At 38.6% G+C, this 19,171-nt stretch overlaps 1 protein-coding gene across 1 annotated transcript in view; it reads right to left on the bottom strand.

The window, feature by feature from the left end:
* Jmy (junction mediating and regulatory protein, p53 cofactor) overlaps positions 1-19,171 on the bottom strand; it is a gene marked incomplete at its 5' end in the record, with an annotated part of 92,296 nt that overhangs the window by 55,634 nt on the left and 17,491 nt on the right. Inside the window, one exon of the mRNA XM_033761565.1 lies at positions 7,437-7,610. Coding sequence (XP_033617456.1) covers positions 7,437-7,610 — 174 coding nt within the window. The remainder of the gene's footprint in view (positions 1-7,436; positions 7,611-19,171) is intronic.

Genomic DNA, 19,171 nt, shown 5'->3' with positions numbered 1-19,171 from the left:
TCTTCTTCAGCCAGCACCAGCTGGTCTCTCTCAGGCAGTAACAATCCAGTTTCCAGTTTTTTCAACCCTCCCCTCTTCCCTCTACCGGAAACCAGCACCACCACATAAGCACCCTGTCCCAGAGATCTGAGTCTAATATCCTCCTTTTCAGTGGAGGGCAGCTCCACAGGCCTGCCCCTCCATATTTAGATTGTAAGAATTTCAACCTTTTCTGTTTCCCCATCCCTAGAATGGTGGTTCTTTTACAATTGCTTTCTTTGAGCTTAGTTACTTTCTTGTGGGCCAGAGATTTAATGCAGTTCAGTGGCACCACCCTTGTACAATGGCAAGGTCCTGAGTTCACATTCCAGAACTCCCCCAAAAAAGTTACTTTCTTGCCTTCTTAATTATGCAGTTCACCTTATAAGTAGTAAATAAATCTTTATGATACAGGGTGGCCCTCTGGTGAAATCAGTAATTTGTTAGGCATGGTGAGACACACCTAAAATCCTTGGGAGGCTAAGGTAAGAGGCCAAAAGCAAATTCCAGGCCAGCATGGGCTACATATGATTCTGCCCCTCTCTCCATCTTAACAATAAAACAAAACACAGGTAAAAAATAGGTATATTAATTTTCTGATCAGACCCTAATAAGTAAAATGACAGAAAAAAAATTTAATAAACAGAATGTTCAAATTTTAAAAATCCTAACCCAGAACATTAAAATAGGAATCATTTTCACTTGCGTGATTAAATACTGTACCCTTAATCAACAGAAAAAAATATATAGAAAAGTGAAATTTACATTTGGCTTTTGGGGTAAGAAATGTTAAAAAAAAAAAAACAAGAAATCCTGTGATTATTTGATAAGTATTCATTACTATTAGATTAATATTTTCACAAATACACAAAATACAACATATTTTCTATGCTTTCTTTCCCTGTGCTATTTTTTAACTGCATTTTAAAACTTAGCCATAATGTTGCAGCCAACTGTTAAGAATCTTGTTAACAGTTTATTGTACCTAAGATATTAAGTAAGGGTAGTCTTAAATTCTTTTCCTAAATTGGCAAATTTAAAGATGTACAGCACTGGTCAGCTGGATCATGTGTTAAAACTCATGACACCTCTGTTTTGAATTTCTGGGCTAGAAAGAAAACAGTGCCTGTTTTTAACATGGAAAAAAGTGTGTGTTAGTTTAGATAGCTAGGAGAGTGAAACTAGTTTATAAACAAATTTGTTAATGTGAAATTATTTATTATAAAGTATATCATTTGCTGGGATACTGGGTTTTATATGAAAAACAAACTATTTCTGTCTGCTGTGGGACACAAGAATGGAGGAAACCTAACTTGCCGAGATAAATTTGTGAATATATTAACGTAGCAGCACCCATAATTTTCTGGCCTAGAGTCACCTGATGATAACTCTTCAATGATAAGGAAATATTGAAATTCATGATATTCAGGCAAGACTGTAAACTGTAAAATGCTGTATTTTTTTTTTAGACTAGAGACTGGATTTGGGTGAGGTGGCACACACCTGTAATCCCAGCAGTCTGGAGGCTGAGGTAGGAAGATCACTGTGAGTTTGAGTCTAATGTGGGCTCCATAGTAAGTTCAAGGCCAGCCTGAACTACATAACAAGACTCTGTCCAAAAAGACAAAAAAAGTGAACTGGGCATGGTGTGTGCCTATGATTTTAGCCACTGAGGAGGCTGAGAAAGAAAGAGTAAGAATTCAACGCCAGCCTGGGCAATACAGTGAGACTTCAGACCCCTCTCCCTCCAAAAATGAGGAGGCAGAAGGTATGCCTCAGTGGTAAAACCACTTGCCTATCATGCAAAAGGTCCAGAGTTTGATCCTCAGACCTGCAAGAAAATGTGAGAGAAGTCTAAAAGCAAGAAAACCAAAGAAAATACAACTCAGGGAAGAGATGAGTGTTATAACATATAGCAATCGCATGACAAAGTTAAAAGCTAAAAGAAAATATGAAGTCTCAAAGGAAAAGATCCAGGTACTCCTTCAGAGGCCAATCCTTGGAACACATTCTTACACCCAAGGAATGACAACTGTCTAGGAACTGGATCCAGGCTGTCTGTGATCCAGATCCACTGCCACCAAGCAACTGCTTTGTTTCTTCCTGGGGGAAAGGCCAACTTCTGCTGAATCTGGATGCTAAATTTTGAAATAATGGCAAAGCAAAGCCTCTATATGAATCTGAGTCCTTAAAATGAACAAAAGTGACTGACAAGGCTTTTCAAGAAAAATAAAGTATGACCTCACTCAGGCTCCAGCAGTAGGAATACCCAACTTAAGAAAACTATTCCTCCTCTGGGTGTGGAAAAAAAAAGGAATTTGGGTGTCTCAACCCAAAGCTGAAACCTCAATCAGTTACACACCTTTGAAACAAGCTGCTGGATGGCCACCTTGCCTGAGAGTAACAGCAGCTACAGCTATGCCAACAGAAGACACTATAAAACTAACTGTGGGACAAAACTAGAATTTCTCCCCACCAGGCTAGGACTAGCTATTCTTGACATAAAAAGTGGTTGACAAGGCTGGGGATTTAGCTCAGTGGCTCCGTGCCTGCCTTGCAAGCACAAGGTCCAGAGTTCAATCACGGGTGGAGGGTGGGGCTTGACAGGGGAACTGCTTACTGAGTTAGTACCAGGCCATACTTCTGGTTCTTCACAGCAGAACTCCAAGAAAGCTATTTGGCTCTGGGTACCAAAGAGCCTTTTGGTGTAAAACTCATTAATTCCCCCCAATTAGTCAGGTCTTATTTTCTTGAAAAGATAACATGTATACACCTCCTTTATAACTTTCTTATCTAGAGCTAAATGCCTTTTGTATATAAACACAAGGCAGATACCCTGTGGAAGAGAACTGCCCAAGATCAAGGCCATCCTGGCTGTATAGTGAGTTCAATGCCAGGCCAAACTAGATAGCAAGACCTTGTCTAAAAAACAAAAAACAAAAAAAAAAAACACTACTTTGAATACTGCAATTTTGGGACATGATAGAAGTTACTTGCAATGCTATCCATATCTGTACTCCCTAGGCTTATCTGTGATGCCTTTATTCCAGGCCCATGGAATTCCAAATTCCCTTAAAGATATTTTAAGTCCATAAATTAGCTTAGCTGACAGAGGACAGAAACCTAACCTTACAATAGAGAAACAGATTTAAAGAATTTTGTAGAGAAAACATCTTAAATCACCCATCTTAAAAAATAATACAAAACAAAAAAGAACTGGGCCCTCCCTTTCCCCTGTAAAATGGGCCATTATCTTTCCACCTGTGCATGGGTATCACGTTTTCCTATAAACTAAGCCCAAACTTCTTACAGATTAATAGATTCCAGATTGCATCTCCCAAACACATAAATATCCCCAGGTCCAGACTATAGAGCATCTTGAGCGCTCACTCTCTAGGGCCCACACTCAGTGTGTGCTTGTAAAATTCTGCCTAATAAACCCATGTGTGCCTCTCATTGTCTCATCCTGAAAATCCCTTTTCAGGGATACAAGTCAGCAAGCATACAGCTGTCCCATGAGTGGACTACATCAAGGTTCCCCCTGTCCACTTTGAGGACCTCTTTGGACCCTACCAAGTGACACAATGAAAAGGGAAGATAATTAAAATGCTCATGCTAGGTCAAATGTGGTAATGCACAACTGTAATCCTGGCATTCTGCAAGGCTGAGGTAGGAAGGTCATAAATTTGAGTTCAACACAAGACATTCTGCCAGATATTGTCTCAAAATGAAAAATTTAAAAAGGCCTGGGGATGTAGCTCAGTGTGAAGGCCCTGGGTTCAATCCCTTGTATCACTGGTGGGTGGGGAAGAGTTTACACTACCCAATGAGATTTAGATTCAGTATAATCCTTATCAAACATTCCAATTGATTCTTTCTCAGAAAAAGAAAATACTACATAAAATTAACATGGAACTAAGCTGGGTATGGTGGATGCCTGGAATCTCAGCACTTGGGAGGCTGATATAGGAGGACTGCCATGAGTTTGAGGACAGCCTGGTTTACATAGGTAAGTTGAGAGCCAGTCTGAACTACAAAGCAAGACCTTGTCTCAAAAAAATAAAAATAAATATCCAAACTAAGAGAAAAAAACAACAGAACAATAAATGAATCAAATAAATGAAAGCAGAACCACAAAGTCCCCAAATAGCCACATAATCCTGAAGAACAAGAAGGCTGGAAACATCACATCATGTGATTTCTAAGTCTACCAAAAAAAGGCACAGTACTCAAAACACCGTGGTACTGGCATAAAAAGACACAGACCAATGGAAAAAGAGAACCCCAAATAAATCCATACATTAATCACCCATTGATTTTCAACAAAAGTGCCAAGAACACACAACGCGGGAAGATCGGCCTCTTCAATAAATGGTATAAGCAAGACTGGATATCCCACACGCAGAAGAATGAAATTACATTATCTCACACCATACAGGAAAATCAACATGGTATAAAGATTCTGAAACTGTTAATTCCAGAAGAAAATACATGAGAAAAAGATCTAATGAAACCAGTCTGGGAAATAATTTTGAATATGACAACTAAAGGGAAAATAGACAAAAGTGACATCAAACCAAATAACTCTGCACAGCAAAGGAATCTACCAACAAAGTGAAGACACAATCTACAGAACTGGAAAAATATGCGCAAGCCATATATCTGATGAGTTTAATACCAAAATATAATAGGACTCAGAAACAGAACCCAATGAAAACAAAAAAGGACCTGAGCAAACAAAACATACAAAAATGGCAAGCAAGTATATGAAAAATGTTCAACATCACTAGTCATCAGAGAAAAACAAGTTAAAAAGCACAGTGAGGTATCACCTAGAATGGCTATCATCAAATAGACAAACTACTGGAAAGGAGGGGTTCTTTGCACATTGTGATACAGGCTGGAATAGCAAGAAAGGAAAACAGTACTGAGGTTCCTCAGAAAACTAAATCTAGAACTCCCATGTGATCCAGCAATACCACATCTGAGGTACATATCCAAACAACTCAAAATCAGCACGTGAAAGATCTGAACTCTCATTTTCACTGATGAGGGTTCATAACAGCTAAGAGATAGAATTGATATAAGTGTCCACAGACAGATAAACAGAAAAAGTGTTTTTGTACATGGTGGAATGCTATTTGGCCCTTTTTAAAAGGAGGAAATCCTCTCACTTGTGGCAACATGAATGAACCTGAAGGAGATTACCTCAAGGGAAATAAACCAGGCACAAAAAAGAGATAATAATCTTACTTGTCTGTGGAGACTAAACTGTGAAACTCATAAAAGCAAACAATTCCTACAAAAAGGAGGTTAATTAGGGTTGGAGGGGGCAGAGTTTGTGGTGTGGAGCCTCAGGAAAATGTCTGATTACAGGACACAAAATTTGCAGTTGGGAGGAATAAAATTCAAGCGATTTCTACAACGTGGTAACTGCAACAACATACTATATTCTTTTGTCGTTTTGGTACCTTGGATCAAACTTAGGACCTTGTGCTTGCAAGCTTAGTGGTTACACCACTAAGCTAAATTCCCCAGCCCCAACATACTACATTCTTGAAAGTCACAAACAGCAAATTTTAAGCATTCTCACAACAAAAAAAAATGATAAATATATATTATTTTTCAATTAAAAATTATGTAAATGTTAAAAACCCTCTGGGGAATGTTAATCTTGAGACAACTAAGTGAGAGCTAACTACAATGGCTTGGAAATGGCTTAAGTGCATTCATCCACCACTGTGTTAGATGCCTAGATTCCAGGGTGGTGATACAGAGAGCTGATGGGTCTTTGTAAGAGGTGGGGCCTGTTGGGTGTGGTGGACACACCTACAATACCAGCACCAGAGGGGCTGAGGCAGGCCTGCAAGTTCAGGCTGATAACAAAGTAAGGAAAGGAGGAGGAGAGAGAGGAGATAAGGGAAGGGGATGAAAAGAGAATTATGCTTACATACATGTACCAACTCCACGCAAATAATGTAATCATTACACACTACAGACTTACTAATAAAATAAGTAAAATATTCACCTCTTTTTGAGGTTTTTAAATTTATTATCTCAGTACACAACATACACCACTGTATTAGGATAGAACATATTTTAGACACTGATTTTATATCTTCTTTTTTGTTGTTTTTTAAAACATGGTACTGTGTAATTCAGGTAATCCTTGAACTCATTGATCCTCCTGTCTCAGCCTCCTAAACACTATGATTACAGGTGTGCACCATCATTCAGCTGATTCTTTAATAACACAAAACTTACTGAACCACTGGGTGTGTATCAATTGTATGGCTGTGCTATTCTCTATCCTGATTCATTAATAACTGGAAAAAACACAAAGACATGCTTTAGCCTCTTTATCCTACCTTCCTTTTGCTTTTTGAGACAAGGTCTCACCTTGCAACTCCAGGTTGTATGCAGCCTAGCCTGGCCTCAAACTCATAATCCTTCTGCCTTAGCCTCCTTTCTGCTGGAATAGAGGCGTATGTCCACCTTCCTTTTTCAAATATACTACCCACCCTGCGTCCAATCACAACTCAATAATTACAAATTTTCTCAAATACACATTCTTATACAATGTTCCAATTTAACCCATTATGCAAAAACACAAAGTTTATGTCCCAGTTCATTAACACTTCCATGAGGATGAAACGCAGAAACATGATAAGGCCAGCTATAAAACCTTACCTTAAAAGGCTTATCTTGGGAAATGTAATACATACTTCTTCATACATGAAAACTAAATGTGATTTTTAAACCATTAAACCACTGTAACTTTCACACCAAGCTCTTCTTCCCAAAAGAAACGTTTCCAAACTTTTGATGAAGTCTAGAAGTACTCATAGGCCAAAACATTAAAAAGGAGATATAAGCAGAAGTAGGAAAAAATGAGGCTCTTCCAGGTATTTACAATTTTGTGCTAACAAAACAATTACTTTCTAGGCTGTTCTCAATTTCATCTACTCAGCAGAATCACTCTTTGGGATGCTTTACAATGAGGTCCTGGGAAGGGTTAGGGATGTAGCTCAGTGGTACCACCACCTGGCCTTGCAAGTGCAAGGTCCTGAGTTCAATCCCTGGTACCAAAAAAAGAAAAGATTTTTTTCACTGAATGGATGTAGAATATAGTAGTAGTGATAGTAAGTGAACCTAAAGATAAGGTATATGGGCCAGGGATTTAGCTCAGGGCAAGCCTAAGGTCCCAAGTTTGATCCCTGGTACCAAAAATAAAATAAAATAAAGATAATGTATGCAACTTGAAAAAAAATAAATATACCCCAACTAGGCCCTTTGAGGTATAAGGACCAGTTATCTGTCCAAGGGTTGTAAAGCTTCTTTAATAATTAAAATGCATGGCCAGCCAGGCCCAACTATGAAGTCAGCAGGTTACTATTTAGGTTTTAAGAAAATCTGACCTTGATCTGCTGTCGCCTCAGCATGGCAAGTTCTCTCATGTCTCGGAATGGCTGCAGTAAGTACTGGTAGAGCTCAGTTGTGGCTTCTGCAAGGCTGCTGTAAGCCTCATCCTCAAGCTGATACAAATCCAAAAGCTCCACCATGCTTTCTGTATTCTTGTGCTTATCCAAGAGCTGAAAAACAAAAGTAGTTTCAATATTAAGAAACTGAATTTTGTGACTGATAAAATATTGCACTTGCTTTGCACTTTCTTGCTGTCATTTAAGGCCCTTGGATTCTTAATACACAGAATCAGGACAGAACTGAAAGCACTGTTTTTTTTATCACTAATCCCCATGCTCTGAGCATCTCACTAACGACCCTAGCCTGATTCATTTGAGCATGAGGATGCTCCATTTTCCTGGCCAAGTTTAACCGTGTAACACTGTTCCAAACATGTGGAAAACAAGTAAAAATTTAAAAAACCACTTCATTACTAATTCAAAGAAACACATCAGCTCTTCCTAATATTACTTTAATAATTCCCAAAATTGTGTCACTCTCTTCATCCCAATTTGGAACTTTCCTCTGATAACTTTCTTCACTATATGTGCATCATCTCCTTCAAGATGAAGCTTAGAAAACTAAAATTTAAAAAAAATTAAAATTCATAATGGTGCATGCCTGTAATTTCAGCAGTCTGGGAGGCTGAGGCAGGAGACTTGCAGCTTGAACCTAACCAGGGCAACTCCTAAAAATCCACTGAATGGGGCTAAAGATGTGGCTCAGTATCACTGCACCTGCCTTGCAAGTGCAAGGTCCTGAGTTCAATCCCTGGTACCAAAAAAAGAAAAGTTTTTTTTCACTGAATGGATATAAGGAAATGGTAGTAATGATAGTAAGTGAACCTAAAGATAAAGTATGCAACCTGAAAAAATCTACATAAATTATGCAACCTGAAAAAGAAAAATAAATAAGGACTCTGAACCTGCACATAATATTTTTAAAACATTTTAAGAATTCCAGAAGAAAATGAGGGCAAAAAAAATTTAAGAAAAACTTCAAATGTGATACAAGACAAATTTACATACTCAAGAAACTCTAGAAGCTGGGGGTGGTGCACACCTGTAATCCCAGCACTTGTCAGGCTGAGGCAGGAGGATCACTGTGAATTCGACACCAGCCTGGGCTACATAGTGAGTTCCTGTTCAGTCTCAACTACATAGTGAAACCTGGTCTCAAAAAACCAAAAAACCTCTAGTATCCCAAACAGATACATGCAAAGTAACCTACAACCAATAGTCAAACCAAGTCAGAAATAAAAAGCACCAAAAAAGAGCCACAGAGAAAAATAACACAGTGTAAGAAGTAGCCACGTGTGGGAATACGTATGTATAATCTCATTGCTTGGGAGGCTGAGGCAGGAGGATAGAGTTTGAGGTCAGCCAAGGATACAAAGCAAATTTGAGTCTGGCCTGAGCCACACTGTGAGATCTGGCCTCAAAAGAACAAAACAGAAGCAGTATTACACAGACGAATGCAGACTTCAAACCAGAAACACAGTGGAGAAGGTACTGAAGAAGTATCTTCATGTTGGTGGAATGAACAAAAAGACCTATCACCTCAGAATTCCATTAACAACAACAAAAATTATCCTTTAAGAATCAAAACAAGTGCCGGGGATTTAGCTCAGTGGTTCTGCCGGCTGCCTTGCAAGCACAAGGACCCAAATTCGATGCCCGGTACCAAAAAAAAAACAAAAAAAAACAAAAGAAAACAAGCTGGGAATGAAGAGATGAAGAGACTGTTGCAATAAAATAAAGTTGGTCATGGTGGTGCATGGCTGTAATCCCAGAACTTGAGGCTAAGGCAGGAGCACCGCAAAAAGTTCTAGGCCAAGCTGAGCTACATATTGAGTTTAAAGCCAGCATGAACTGGGTACTGAGATCCTGCTCAAGAAACCAAAATCAAACAAACAAAAACCCCCAAAACAAACAAAAAAAACCCAAAACAAATAAGAACAAAGAGACGTCATGTGCCCAGCTGCTTGGGAGGCTGATGCAGGATGATCTCTTGAACTCAGGAGAACAGCCTAGACAACAAGAACTGTCATCTCCCAACCCCCAAAAAAGTGTCTGCAGCTAGTGACAGAATGCTTAGTATCCACAAGGTCCTGCGTATTTTGATCCCCACGTGTACTTTGCAACTACAAACACAAACACATTCACACATGTGGCACACTGCACAGTGGTAGAGTTATTCCTAAGTGCATATAAGGCCCTGAGTTCAATACCCGGCATCATCAATAGAACATATTACTATATAAGAAAAAATATTTTTGCCAAATTTCAGGATAAAGATAAATGATATGGAAGAAATTGTGGTTCATTAGAGGAAAACAAAATGAATGATGGAAATGGTAAATAAATGAACAAACCATTTTCCCTCTTAATTTCTATAAAACACCTACATGTTTCAAACAAAACTTGTAATACCACAGTGTAAGGTTTGACTACATTGTACATGGCAACATAGCATGAAAGATAGGAGTGGAGATGGACTGACACACACACAGACTCTTGTATTTAACACAAAAAGGTAAGATGTGAACTCTTTTTAAATTTTGGGTGGGGAGACAGGGTCTGGCTGTGTAGTTCAAACTGACCTCAAACTTGTGATGATCCTTCTGCCTCAGCCTCCCAAGTGCTAAGATTACAAGTTTGTGCCACCAAGTCCAGCTTTTTTTCAGTTTTAAGAAAATATTTTTAGGCCACTGTTGTTCTCTCTTGCATGGTGGCCCACTCTCACAAGGTGTATGTCTTTTCTACGTATATGTACTTGGCCCAAACTGGCTCTACAGAGTCTGTTTCTTTTGCTATCTTTAAATAAAACTTTGCTACCATTTGCCCTTGTCTTGACCAATTCTTTGCTCAGGATGGAAAGAACCTAGAAACCACCTCCAAAAGGAGACTCCAGCACCCCAAAACCCAGTAACACTGTCTCCAAAAAAAGGGGGGGTAGAGTAATACATACCTCTCCCAGGAGGATTCTACTCTGGAGGCTGAGGCAGGTTGAAGATCTCAAATTGAAAGTCAGCAAGTCAGCCTTAGGCACTGAGAAACTATCTCAAAGAATTTTTTTTTTTTTTTAAGTGCTAGGGTTTGAACCCAGGGCCCTTGCATTGAGCTATATCCCAAACACTTATCTGTTTATTTATCTTTGAAATAGGGTTTCACTAAATTGCCCATGCTGGGTTTAAACTTGCTATCCTCCTGCCTTAGCCTACTAGAGCACCGGGATTACATGAGTGCACCACTATGCCCCAATTCAAAATAAAATTTTCTCTGCAACCCCAGCACTCAGAATCCTGAGGTAAGGGGATTGCCTGAGTTCAAGGCCAGCCTAAACTACATAGCAAGATACTGTCTAAAAATAAAAATAATAATAATTAATTTTTAACAGATACATGAAAATACAACCTATTGAAATGCTCCATTTTGGCATGTGAGGAGATTCAAAGTCACTCTTTCAAAGTCATTCTTACACAGTAAGGAAAAAGCTAAATAAACTGAAAATAAACAACTCTCTTCTTGGTTCCATTACAGAACTGTGGTCACAGAGCAAACTGATGTTCCTAAAACTGGATGGCAGACTGGCCAGCATGGGATGGGTGAATGGTGTAGGAAACTGAGGCAGGAAGATTGCGTGAGCCTAAAATTTCAGGGCCATACCGGGAATGGTGGCACACGCCTGTAGTCCCAGGATTTGGGAGGCTGAGGCAGAAGGATTACCATGAGTTCAAGGCCAGCCTGAACTACAGTGAGACCCATCTCATAGCAAAACTCTGACTCATAAAACAAAGAACAAAAGATCCTGAATTCAATCCTCAGTACTACCACTGCAAATGGATGAATAAAAATTTTGACACAAGAAAAATACCCAACTTGTGATTCAACCCATCTCAAAAATACAAAATTTTTGCCAGGGATTTAGCTCAGTGATTCCACCCCCTGCCTCGCCAAGTGCAAGGACCCCATACAAAGAAAAAACAAAACCCCAGTACAAAAAAAAAAAAAAAAAAAAAAAAAAAAAAAAAAAATTAAAGCAAAAATTTACATTGAAACTTGAACCTAAATTAAAAAATGCTAGAAAAGGAACAAAGTGAGCATAACTTGTCTTTTCCTTAACTGACTGAACAGATAATAGCTAAAAACAGTAGGGGGAAAAAAGAATGCAAGGTCCTTGGATTTAGCTCAGTGGTTCCACCGCCTGCTTTGCAGAAGCAAAGTCCCGGGTTTGATCCCTGGTACCAAAAAGAAACAAAAACAAAAACAAAAAAACAGTAGCTCATGTAGGGCCTGGTGGCACATGTCTATAATCCTAGCACAATGAGAGGCTGAGAGAGGATTAAAGTTTGCCCAGTCTGGGCAAATGAGTAATCTAGCAAAATCCCACCTCAAAAATAAAAAATTAAAAAAGGACTGGAGAAGTAGCAGTATCCAACACCCAATACCAAAAACAAACAATAATGCCGGGCACAGTGGCAGGCAGCTCTAATCCCAGCCACTGGGAGGCTGACAACTTCAGGGCCAGGCTGGGTTACTTAGTGAGTCTGAGGCTAGCTTGAACTACATACTGAGACACCCTTCCACACACACAAAAAAAATGTTTTATGTATTTGTGACTTCATCAGAAATATAAACTCCCCAAACACTTCTGAATGGCTGCTTTTAAGGAGAACCCAAGAACAAAGGAACCCAAGAGGGGATGAAGATAGACATGGCATTTATCCTTTCTCTCTTTAGTTGTTTTTTGTTTTTGTTTTTTGAGACAGGGTCTCACTCTGAATCTAGGCTAGCCTGAAACTTAAAAATATAGCCCAGGATGGCCTCAAACTTGCTATGTACTATAGTATAGGCTGCCCTGAACTTGCAATCTTCCAGGCCCCAGCCTTCAGAATAACAGGATTACAGAAGAGTACCACCACACCTGGGTTCACCTACACTTTTTTGTATCATAACCCATCCAGTAAACTTTTTTAAAAAGAAGCCGGGTATGGTGGCGCACGCCTGGAATCCCAGCACTCAGGAGGCTGAGGCAGGAGGATCGCTGTGAGTTCAAAACCAGCCTGGGCTACATAGTGAGTTTCAGGTCAGACTCAACTACATAGTGAGACCCTGTCTCAAAAAAAACAAAAAAACAAACAAACAAACAAACAAAAAACGTTTTATACTCCATTTCTTCTCTACTTCCCCAATCCACAAGTAATCTGGTTTACACATTGAAAAAAAAAAAAGAAATTAAATTATACCCTTTGCTATAATATCTAACTTTTTCTAAAGATGAGCTATGATAAGTCTGAATACCAACAGAATTTTTTGAAAAGCCTGAAAATTATAGAACTTAGCTTGTTATCAAAAATGATAGGATTACACCACTATTATTCAGAAGTGGCTAAAGTCCAATGTGGAATCTTGAAGGGAGTGCCTACTGTGATCACCTTCTGATCACAAAACTTTTCTCTAGTCCCAAAAATCAGTTCCAACTGGAAGTCAGGATGCTCACCTCCACCATGGTTATCACCTCAAGGCTGAACACAGCACATCAAAAAAGGAACAAATGTATGAAGGAAAAATAGACCTGTGTATTGATTCATTATGCTTGTCACAAGCTGTTAGGGAGGTGAGGCAGGAAGATCATGAGGAGGTCAGCCTAGGCAACCTGGCAAGACACAGTCTCAAAATGAAAACGAGGGTGGGGGGCTGTAGCTCAGTGGTAGAGCATTTGCAGATTAGGTGGATGCAAGGCCCTAGGTTGGCAATCCCCAGTACCACAAAAACAAAACAAAACCCCAAAACAGGACAAGAAAACTATTTTTAAAAATTAATGTGTAATACGAAAATAACCTTTACAATGAATCATAAACAAGTAATTCTCTACTTGCAAAAAAAAAAAAAATACATTCACAGAAGTCCTTTCTCTTTTATTCCACTTGAATAATGAAACACTTTCATTTTCTATGTTTCAGGGAAAACAAAACTGTTAAAAAGAATAACAACAACAAAAAGCTAGTAACATCTCCCAATAAAGTTCCTCTGAGTCATTTAAGGGATCAAATGCCACAATTCAAAAAAAAAAACCCTCAGGGAAAAAGGAAAAAAAACTCTCAGGCACCTCTTGAAGCTCTTCTTTCAGAGGCACTAAAGCAAATGTAATACAGACAACTTTGACACTATTTTCTGCCAAAACAAAACATCAAGTCACCATATGCTTATTAATCACAATAAACTGTACACAAATATGTGCAACAATTAAGAAAATCAGCTGTTTTCAAATATTAGCCTATTATTTCCCACATGCCTTTTATCCTCAAACAGAATAGGACTGAACAAAGCTATTGTGCACCAACTAAACTTAATACTCTGGGGCAGAGAAGCCTAGGACATCTCACCTAACACTGTTAATTTATTAATCTGTCTCTGCTATAAAGTTTCATGTTTTTTCAACATTAGATTTATAAAGCAATCATAATTTCATTTGGTCCATCTATTTTAAGCTAAGTATATGAAAATAATCTTAGATGAAATGCACTTTAAAACTACATTTCAAAAGATGCAACTACTAAATAGACATTAAGTTATTTCCTATAACTGACTGTAAAATACTTCAACAGGAGGGCTGAGTATATGGCTTAGTGGTAGAGTGCTTGCCTAGAATGTGAGAGGCCTTGGGTTTGATGCCCATCACAACAAAAAGGGGGGGGGGATTTAACAAAGGAAAGAATAATCACTAACCTGCTATAATTACATAATTTAATTTTTTATTTTGCTAAACAGATGCTGACAAAATACAGGGAATAAATAAACCGAGCTTTAGACACTCAAGTTCTGAACTATGAAATGTGCAAGATGCTATAAATAAAGCACACAAAAGAGCAGAAGCCACGTGTGGTGACAAACTCCTGTAATTCTGGCACTGGAGAGGTTGAGACAGGAGTATCAGTGACTTCAGGCTATATAAGTTCAAGGCCAGCATGAACTACAAAGTGAAATCTAGTCTTTTTTTTAAAAAGGCAGAAAGAGGGCCAGGGATTTAGCTCAATAGTGCATCTGCCCACCTCACAGGCACAAGGTCCCGAGTTCCATGTTCAGTACCAAAAAAAAGGAGGGGCAGAAAGAAATTATATAGAAATAAAGTATTGAATTTTAAGTATTGTTTATAAAAAAGCAAAATTTTCAACATTGAGTTTTTGGTGTACAAAGCTAAAAAACAGAAATAAATTCCTATATGAAAACACTAATAGCACCCTACCAAAAAAATTTTACTTCAATTATCATGCCTAAGGCAGTCTTCACACATAACAGCATGTTCCATACACACTTACTGCTTATACTGACAGCACGTGTTTTACCTTCCTGGCCTTTTTGTAGAATGTACTTGACATCTTGCTTGTCTTACGGTTTTGTTAGCAGGTTCTTATTGTATTATGCGTAATTAACAAGAACATGAAATATCAATAAAGTACTGTGTGTTTAGAATATACATCAACATTTTCATATTAGCTGTTTACCTGTTTATAAAATCTAAGAGATAACATCATAAATAAAAACCTCTGTGAATTACACTGTAAACACAAGTCTACCACAGAAATAATCTTTGCTTCAACTGTCACACCCAACAGTCTTCACATACGAAAACTGCACAGTCCATATATAGTTCACAATGACAGCACATGTGTTTTGTTTTCCTGTCCTTCCTTGTAAGGCAAAGTTACATCTTTTTTAGTTTTCCTGTTGTTATAGATCTTTGGGATACTGTGCTTGCCTGTTCACCTGTCAGCTCACCAATGTGCTCCACAATTATTTTTTGCATAGTTCCCTGGGCAGAAACATTTTGTGTTTCCTTTGCTGTGAATGAGCTCTTAAGAGTTTCAGTCCCAATCTTCTATGAAAATTTCTCTGTGATAATTTGCACTTGTTATTTTCCTTATAAACTACCAAACTACTTATGCTACACATGTTTAGGATGGAGTAAAACACAACTGTTGTCCAATGCTTTGTGTTTCAAGTGACATCTATTCCACCTTTGGTTTTGCTGTGAAAAGTTTGCCTTGGGCTCCCATTTTGTTGAGGTTATCTTATCAATACCTCCAACATGGTGCCATGCTGACATCAGCAGTACCAGTCTGGATTTCTTTGGCATATACAAGGCCAATGTAAATCTTTCTGACATTCAAAGATTGTACTATACTATTCTGTTTTGAAATTTCCACATTTCCCTTGGAATTTCAGCTTTGTTCCTATCCTGCACTGGTCAACTTGTGCTCTGTTAGCAAATGTAACTAACATCAATTGAAAACTGGTAAACCAACTGTTGAACGTCACATTCCAATTAGTAGAGATGGTAGCAACAAGTCTGTTCACAACATCATTTGGTTTATTATTATACAAATAAGGACCTGATGGCTGAGTTTCAGGATAAATTTCTTAACTAAAAGCATAAAGTTTGCATCTACAAAGGCACAAATTTTTACGCCATACTTTGACCCATCACTTCTCCTTATGGAGAAAGACTTATGTCTTTTACAGTCCAGCGATTACCATGAGAAATCCCTGCTAAATACAGCAGACCTATGAATGCTTTCCATTCAGCTAGTAAGGTATTATAATAAATACATTTTTGAATATGGCTATTGCTGCATATAAAACGTTTTACTTGGATTTCAACCTTTGTGTATTTCTTTTTTTTGTTTTTGAGGGTCTCACTATGTAGTTCAAGTTGGCCTTGAACTTGTGGTGATCCTCCCACCTCGCCTCCAAAGGGTACCACCAGACCCAGCTGTTATGTTGTAGCTGTTACAACTTCCCACATTGAATGGCAGTGCTGGCATTCTGTCTAAAACGTTTCACCCTGCCAAGATGCTCACTATATTTTCGAACCTAGTTCTAACATTGGATTGTTCTGTTTGGTTGCATGACCATTTTTCAACATTTTGACAAGCCAAGTATGTATTCATATTGCTGTTTTCTTCATTACCTAAATCGGGGAGGTCTTCATTCCCTGTGTCTGTATCACGATTCTTGTTCCATTTCATTGTCATAGGAACTTTGGCTCACAAAGTCAAGATCAAAGTCACCATCATCATACACCCATACCACTCTTCTGTTAGGAAAACATGTATTTCACCATAAAGGATCATCTTCATTATCTATGCATGAGTAATCTGATGATTCACTTTTGATCTCCCCCCCAGAACTTGCAAATCTGGCTTTTCATGTGTCATTGTACTGAACTGGACTACTTCTGCCAAAAAAAAACTTCTTTTTTTTGGTATGGGGATCGAACTTGGGACCTTGCACTTACAAAGCAAGTGGCAGAACCACTGAGCTAAAAAATCCCCAGCCCAAAACTTTTTAAAAACAAATCTTGAGTGGTGTGAGTATATTATACCCTCTGTGCTACTCAGGTAAACATAAGCAAAACCGGTGAGGTAGAGGTGGGTGTAAATTCTGGTTTGACACTTAGGCACAGATGCAAACATTTTGCTTTTTGCTGTACCAAGTGGATAAACACCAACATTGCTTTCTGTATCCCTCAGGCAAAGGTACTGAGACACAGAGCTGGCTACTGTAACACTAAAGTAAAAATTTTCAGAGGAAAAGAAAGAAATGGGGTTTGTAGAACCCAGCATTATGCTCTGAGGGTTAAAATGCGGGAGAGGTAGCCAGCCATAGTGGGACATCCCTATAATCCCAGGATTTTGGGAGGCTGAGGCAGGAGGATCACAGCAAGTTCAAGGCCAGCCTAGGCTACACAGTGATTTCAAGCCCAGCCTGGACTATGTTTATATAGCAAGACCCTATATCAAGCAAACAAAATATGATAATAATAATGATAATAATTACAACAGAAGGAGGAGGCGGCTGGGAATTTGGCACAGTGGCACTGTGCCTGCCTCACAAGTGTAAGGTCCTGAGTTCAATACCCGGGAAGAAAAAAAAAGAGAAGTATTGGTACCAGTAGTAGTGGTAGCGGTGGTGGAAGAAGAGGAAGAGGAGGAGGAGGAGTCTAAAATACAACATGCTGCAAAGGATTCAGGTCTCAAGAATAGCCATACAACATAGAGATCCTCCCAAGAGAACAAAGAGAAGAAAGTATAGATGAGGAATGCAGACTTGCAAGTAAATGTTTTGGGATGTTTTTGGTCTTTTTTTTAACTATATTTTTTGTTTTTTACAAGGTCTCTCTCTCTCTCTCTCTCTCTCTCTCTCTCTTTCTGTAGTTCAGACTGACCCTGAACTTACTCTGTAGTATAGGTTGGCCTCAAACTCAGTCATCCTCCTGCCTCAACCTCCCGAGTGCTGGGATTACTTAACAGCCATGGGCCACCACATCAAGAAAGTCTTGGATTATTCTGGCTTTAAAATCTCTTCTGTAATCCCAGGGCTTGGGAGGCTGAAGCAGGAGGCTTCACCATGAGCTCAAGGCCCGCCCACACTACATAGTGAGTTCAAGTCCAATCTGAACTACATATACATAATAAGACACTGTCTCAAAAAAATAAAATCTCTTGTGCAATTTGTGAAAATTACTTTGCTCTACTGAATCACATGAAAGACATGAAGTAAAATTTATTTTCCTTCTTTTTACCTTCTCTAATTGATATATTTTATTTGTTCCCCATCCCAATCAAATTCTAGAAAGAATGGGCTCTTAACCTAAGAGATCTCAACTACTTGATCTTTGAAACAAAATTCTGCTTACTGCACAAAGTTCTCCAGTATAAGGATTCACAATTTTCACCAAGTTCTCAAGGAAATGAAACAACTTGAAAAATCTTTTTTTCCAGTGAGTAGTGAACCACAACATTGGGTAGCTACCACAGCTGGGTAGAGGGAAAAAGAGATAGGAAGAAATTATTTGAAGAATACAAAGTCATAGACAAGAGTGTGCTTCCAGTAAACAATATTGTATTATATACTCAAAACAGCTAAAAGAGGGGACTTAGAAATGATAAATGTTTGAGATAAATAACCTAAATATTGGGCAGGGGATTTAGCTCAGCGGTTTGGTGGCCTGCCTTGCAAGCGCAAGGACCCGAGTTCAATCCCCGGTACCACCCCCCCAAAAAAAACTCTAAATATTCTAAGCAGTTCAAAATAAAATGATTAAGTGAACCAAAATATTGCATAGTATCATAGAAATATATGATTCTTTCAATTAAAAAATTTTTAAATGCCCTAAAACTCAGAAAAAAGAGAAGACCACTGAGTAACCTATACTAGTAACTCCTTGAGAGATGGTGGTAGAGTCATCACTTTGTTTTGGGATTAAAAAACTGTTATTACTGTGTTAGCTCTCCATTACTGTGACAAAATATCTGGGAAAATAAACTCAAAGGAGAAAAAATGTATTCTGGCTCATGTTCCAGGCCACAGTCAACTGCTCCACTGTTTTGGCCAAGGTTGAGGCAAAACAACATGGAGTGTGTGCAGAGGACAAAACTGCTTGCCTCATGCAGATAGCAAGGGTCAATAGTAATACTCCAGTACACCCTGCAGGAGCAGGGTTGGTGACTCACGTTCCACTTCCTACCTCCCAAAAGATCCTCTATCTCCCAAAAGCATTCCACAACCAAGCATTCACCATGTGGGCCTTCTATGATACTTAAGATCCAAACCATAAACCTATCCTTAGAGATCTTGGAGTAAATTTTCAAAGGTCCTAATATAAACGTGAAGATACAATCATCTTT

Source organism: Fukomys damarensis, unplaced genomic scaffold (genome assembly GCF_012274545.1).
Source record: "Fukomys damarensis isolate Sample0158 unplaced genomic scaffold, DMR_v1.0_HiC HiC_scaffold_1, whole genome shotgun sequence".
Classification (NCBI taxonomy): Eukaryota; Metazoa; Chordata; class Mammalia; order Rodentia; family Bathyergidae; genus Fukomys; species Fukomys damarensis.
This window is presented reverse-complemented; position numbering and strand designations above follow the sequence as displayed.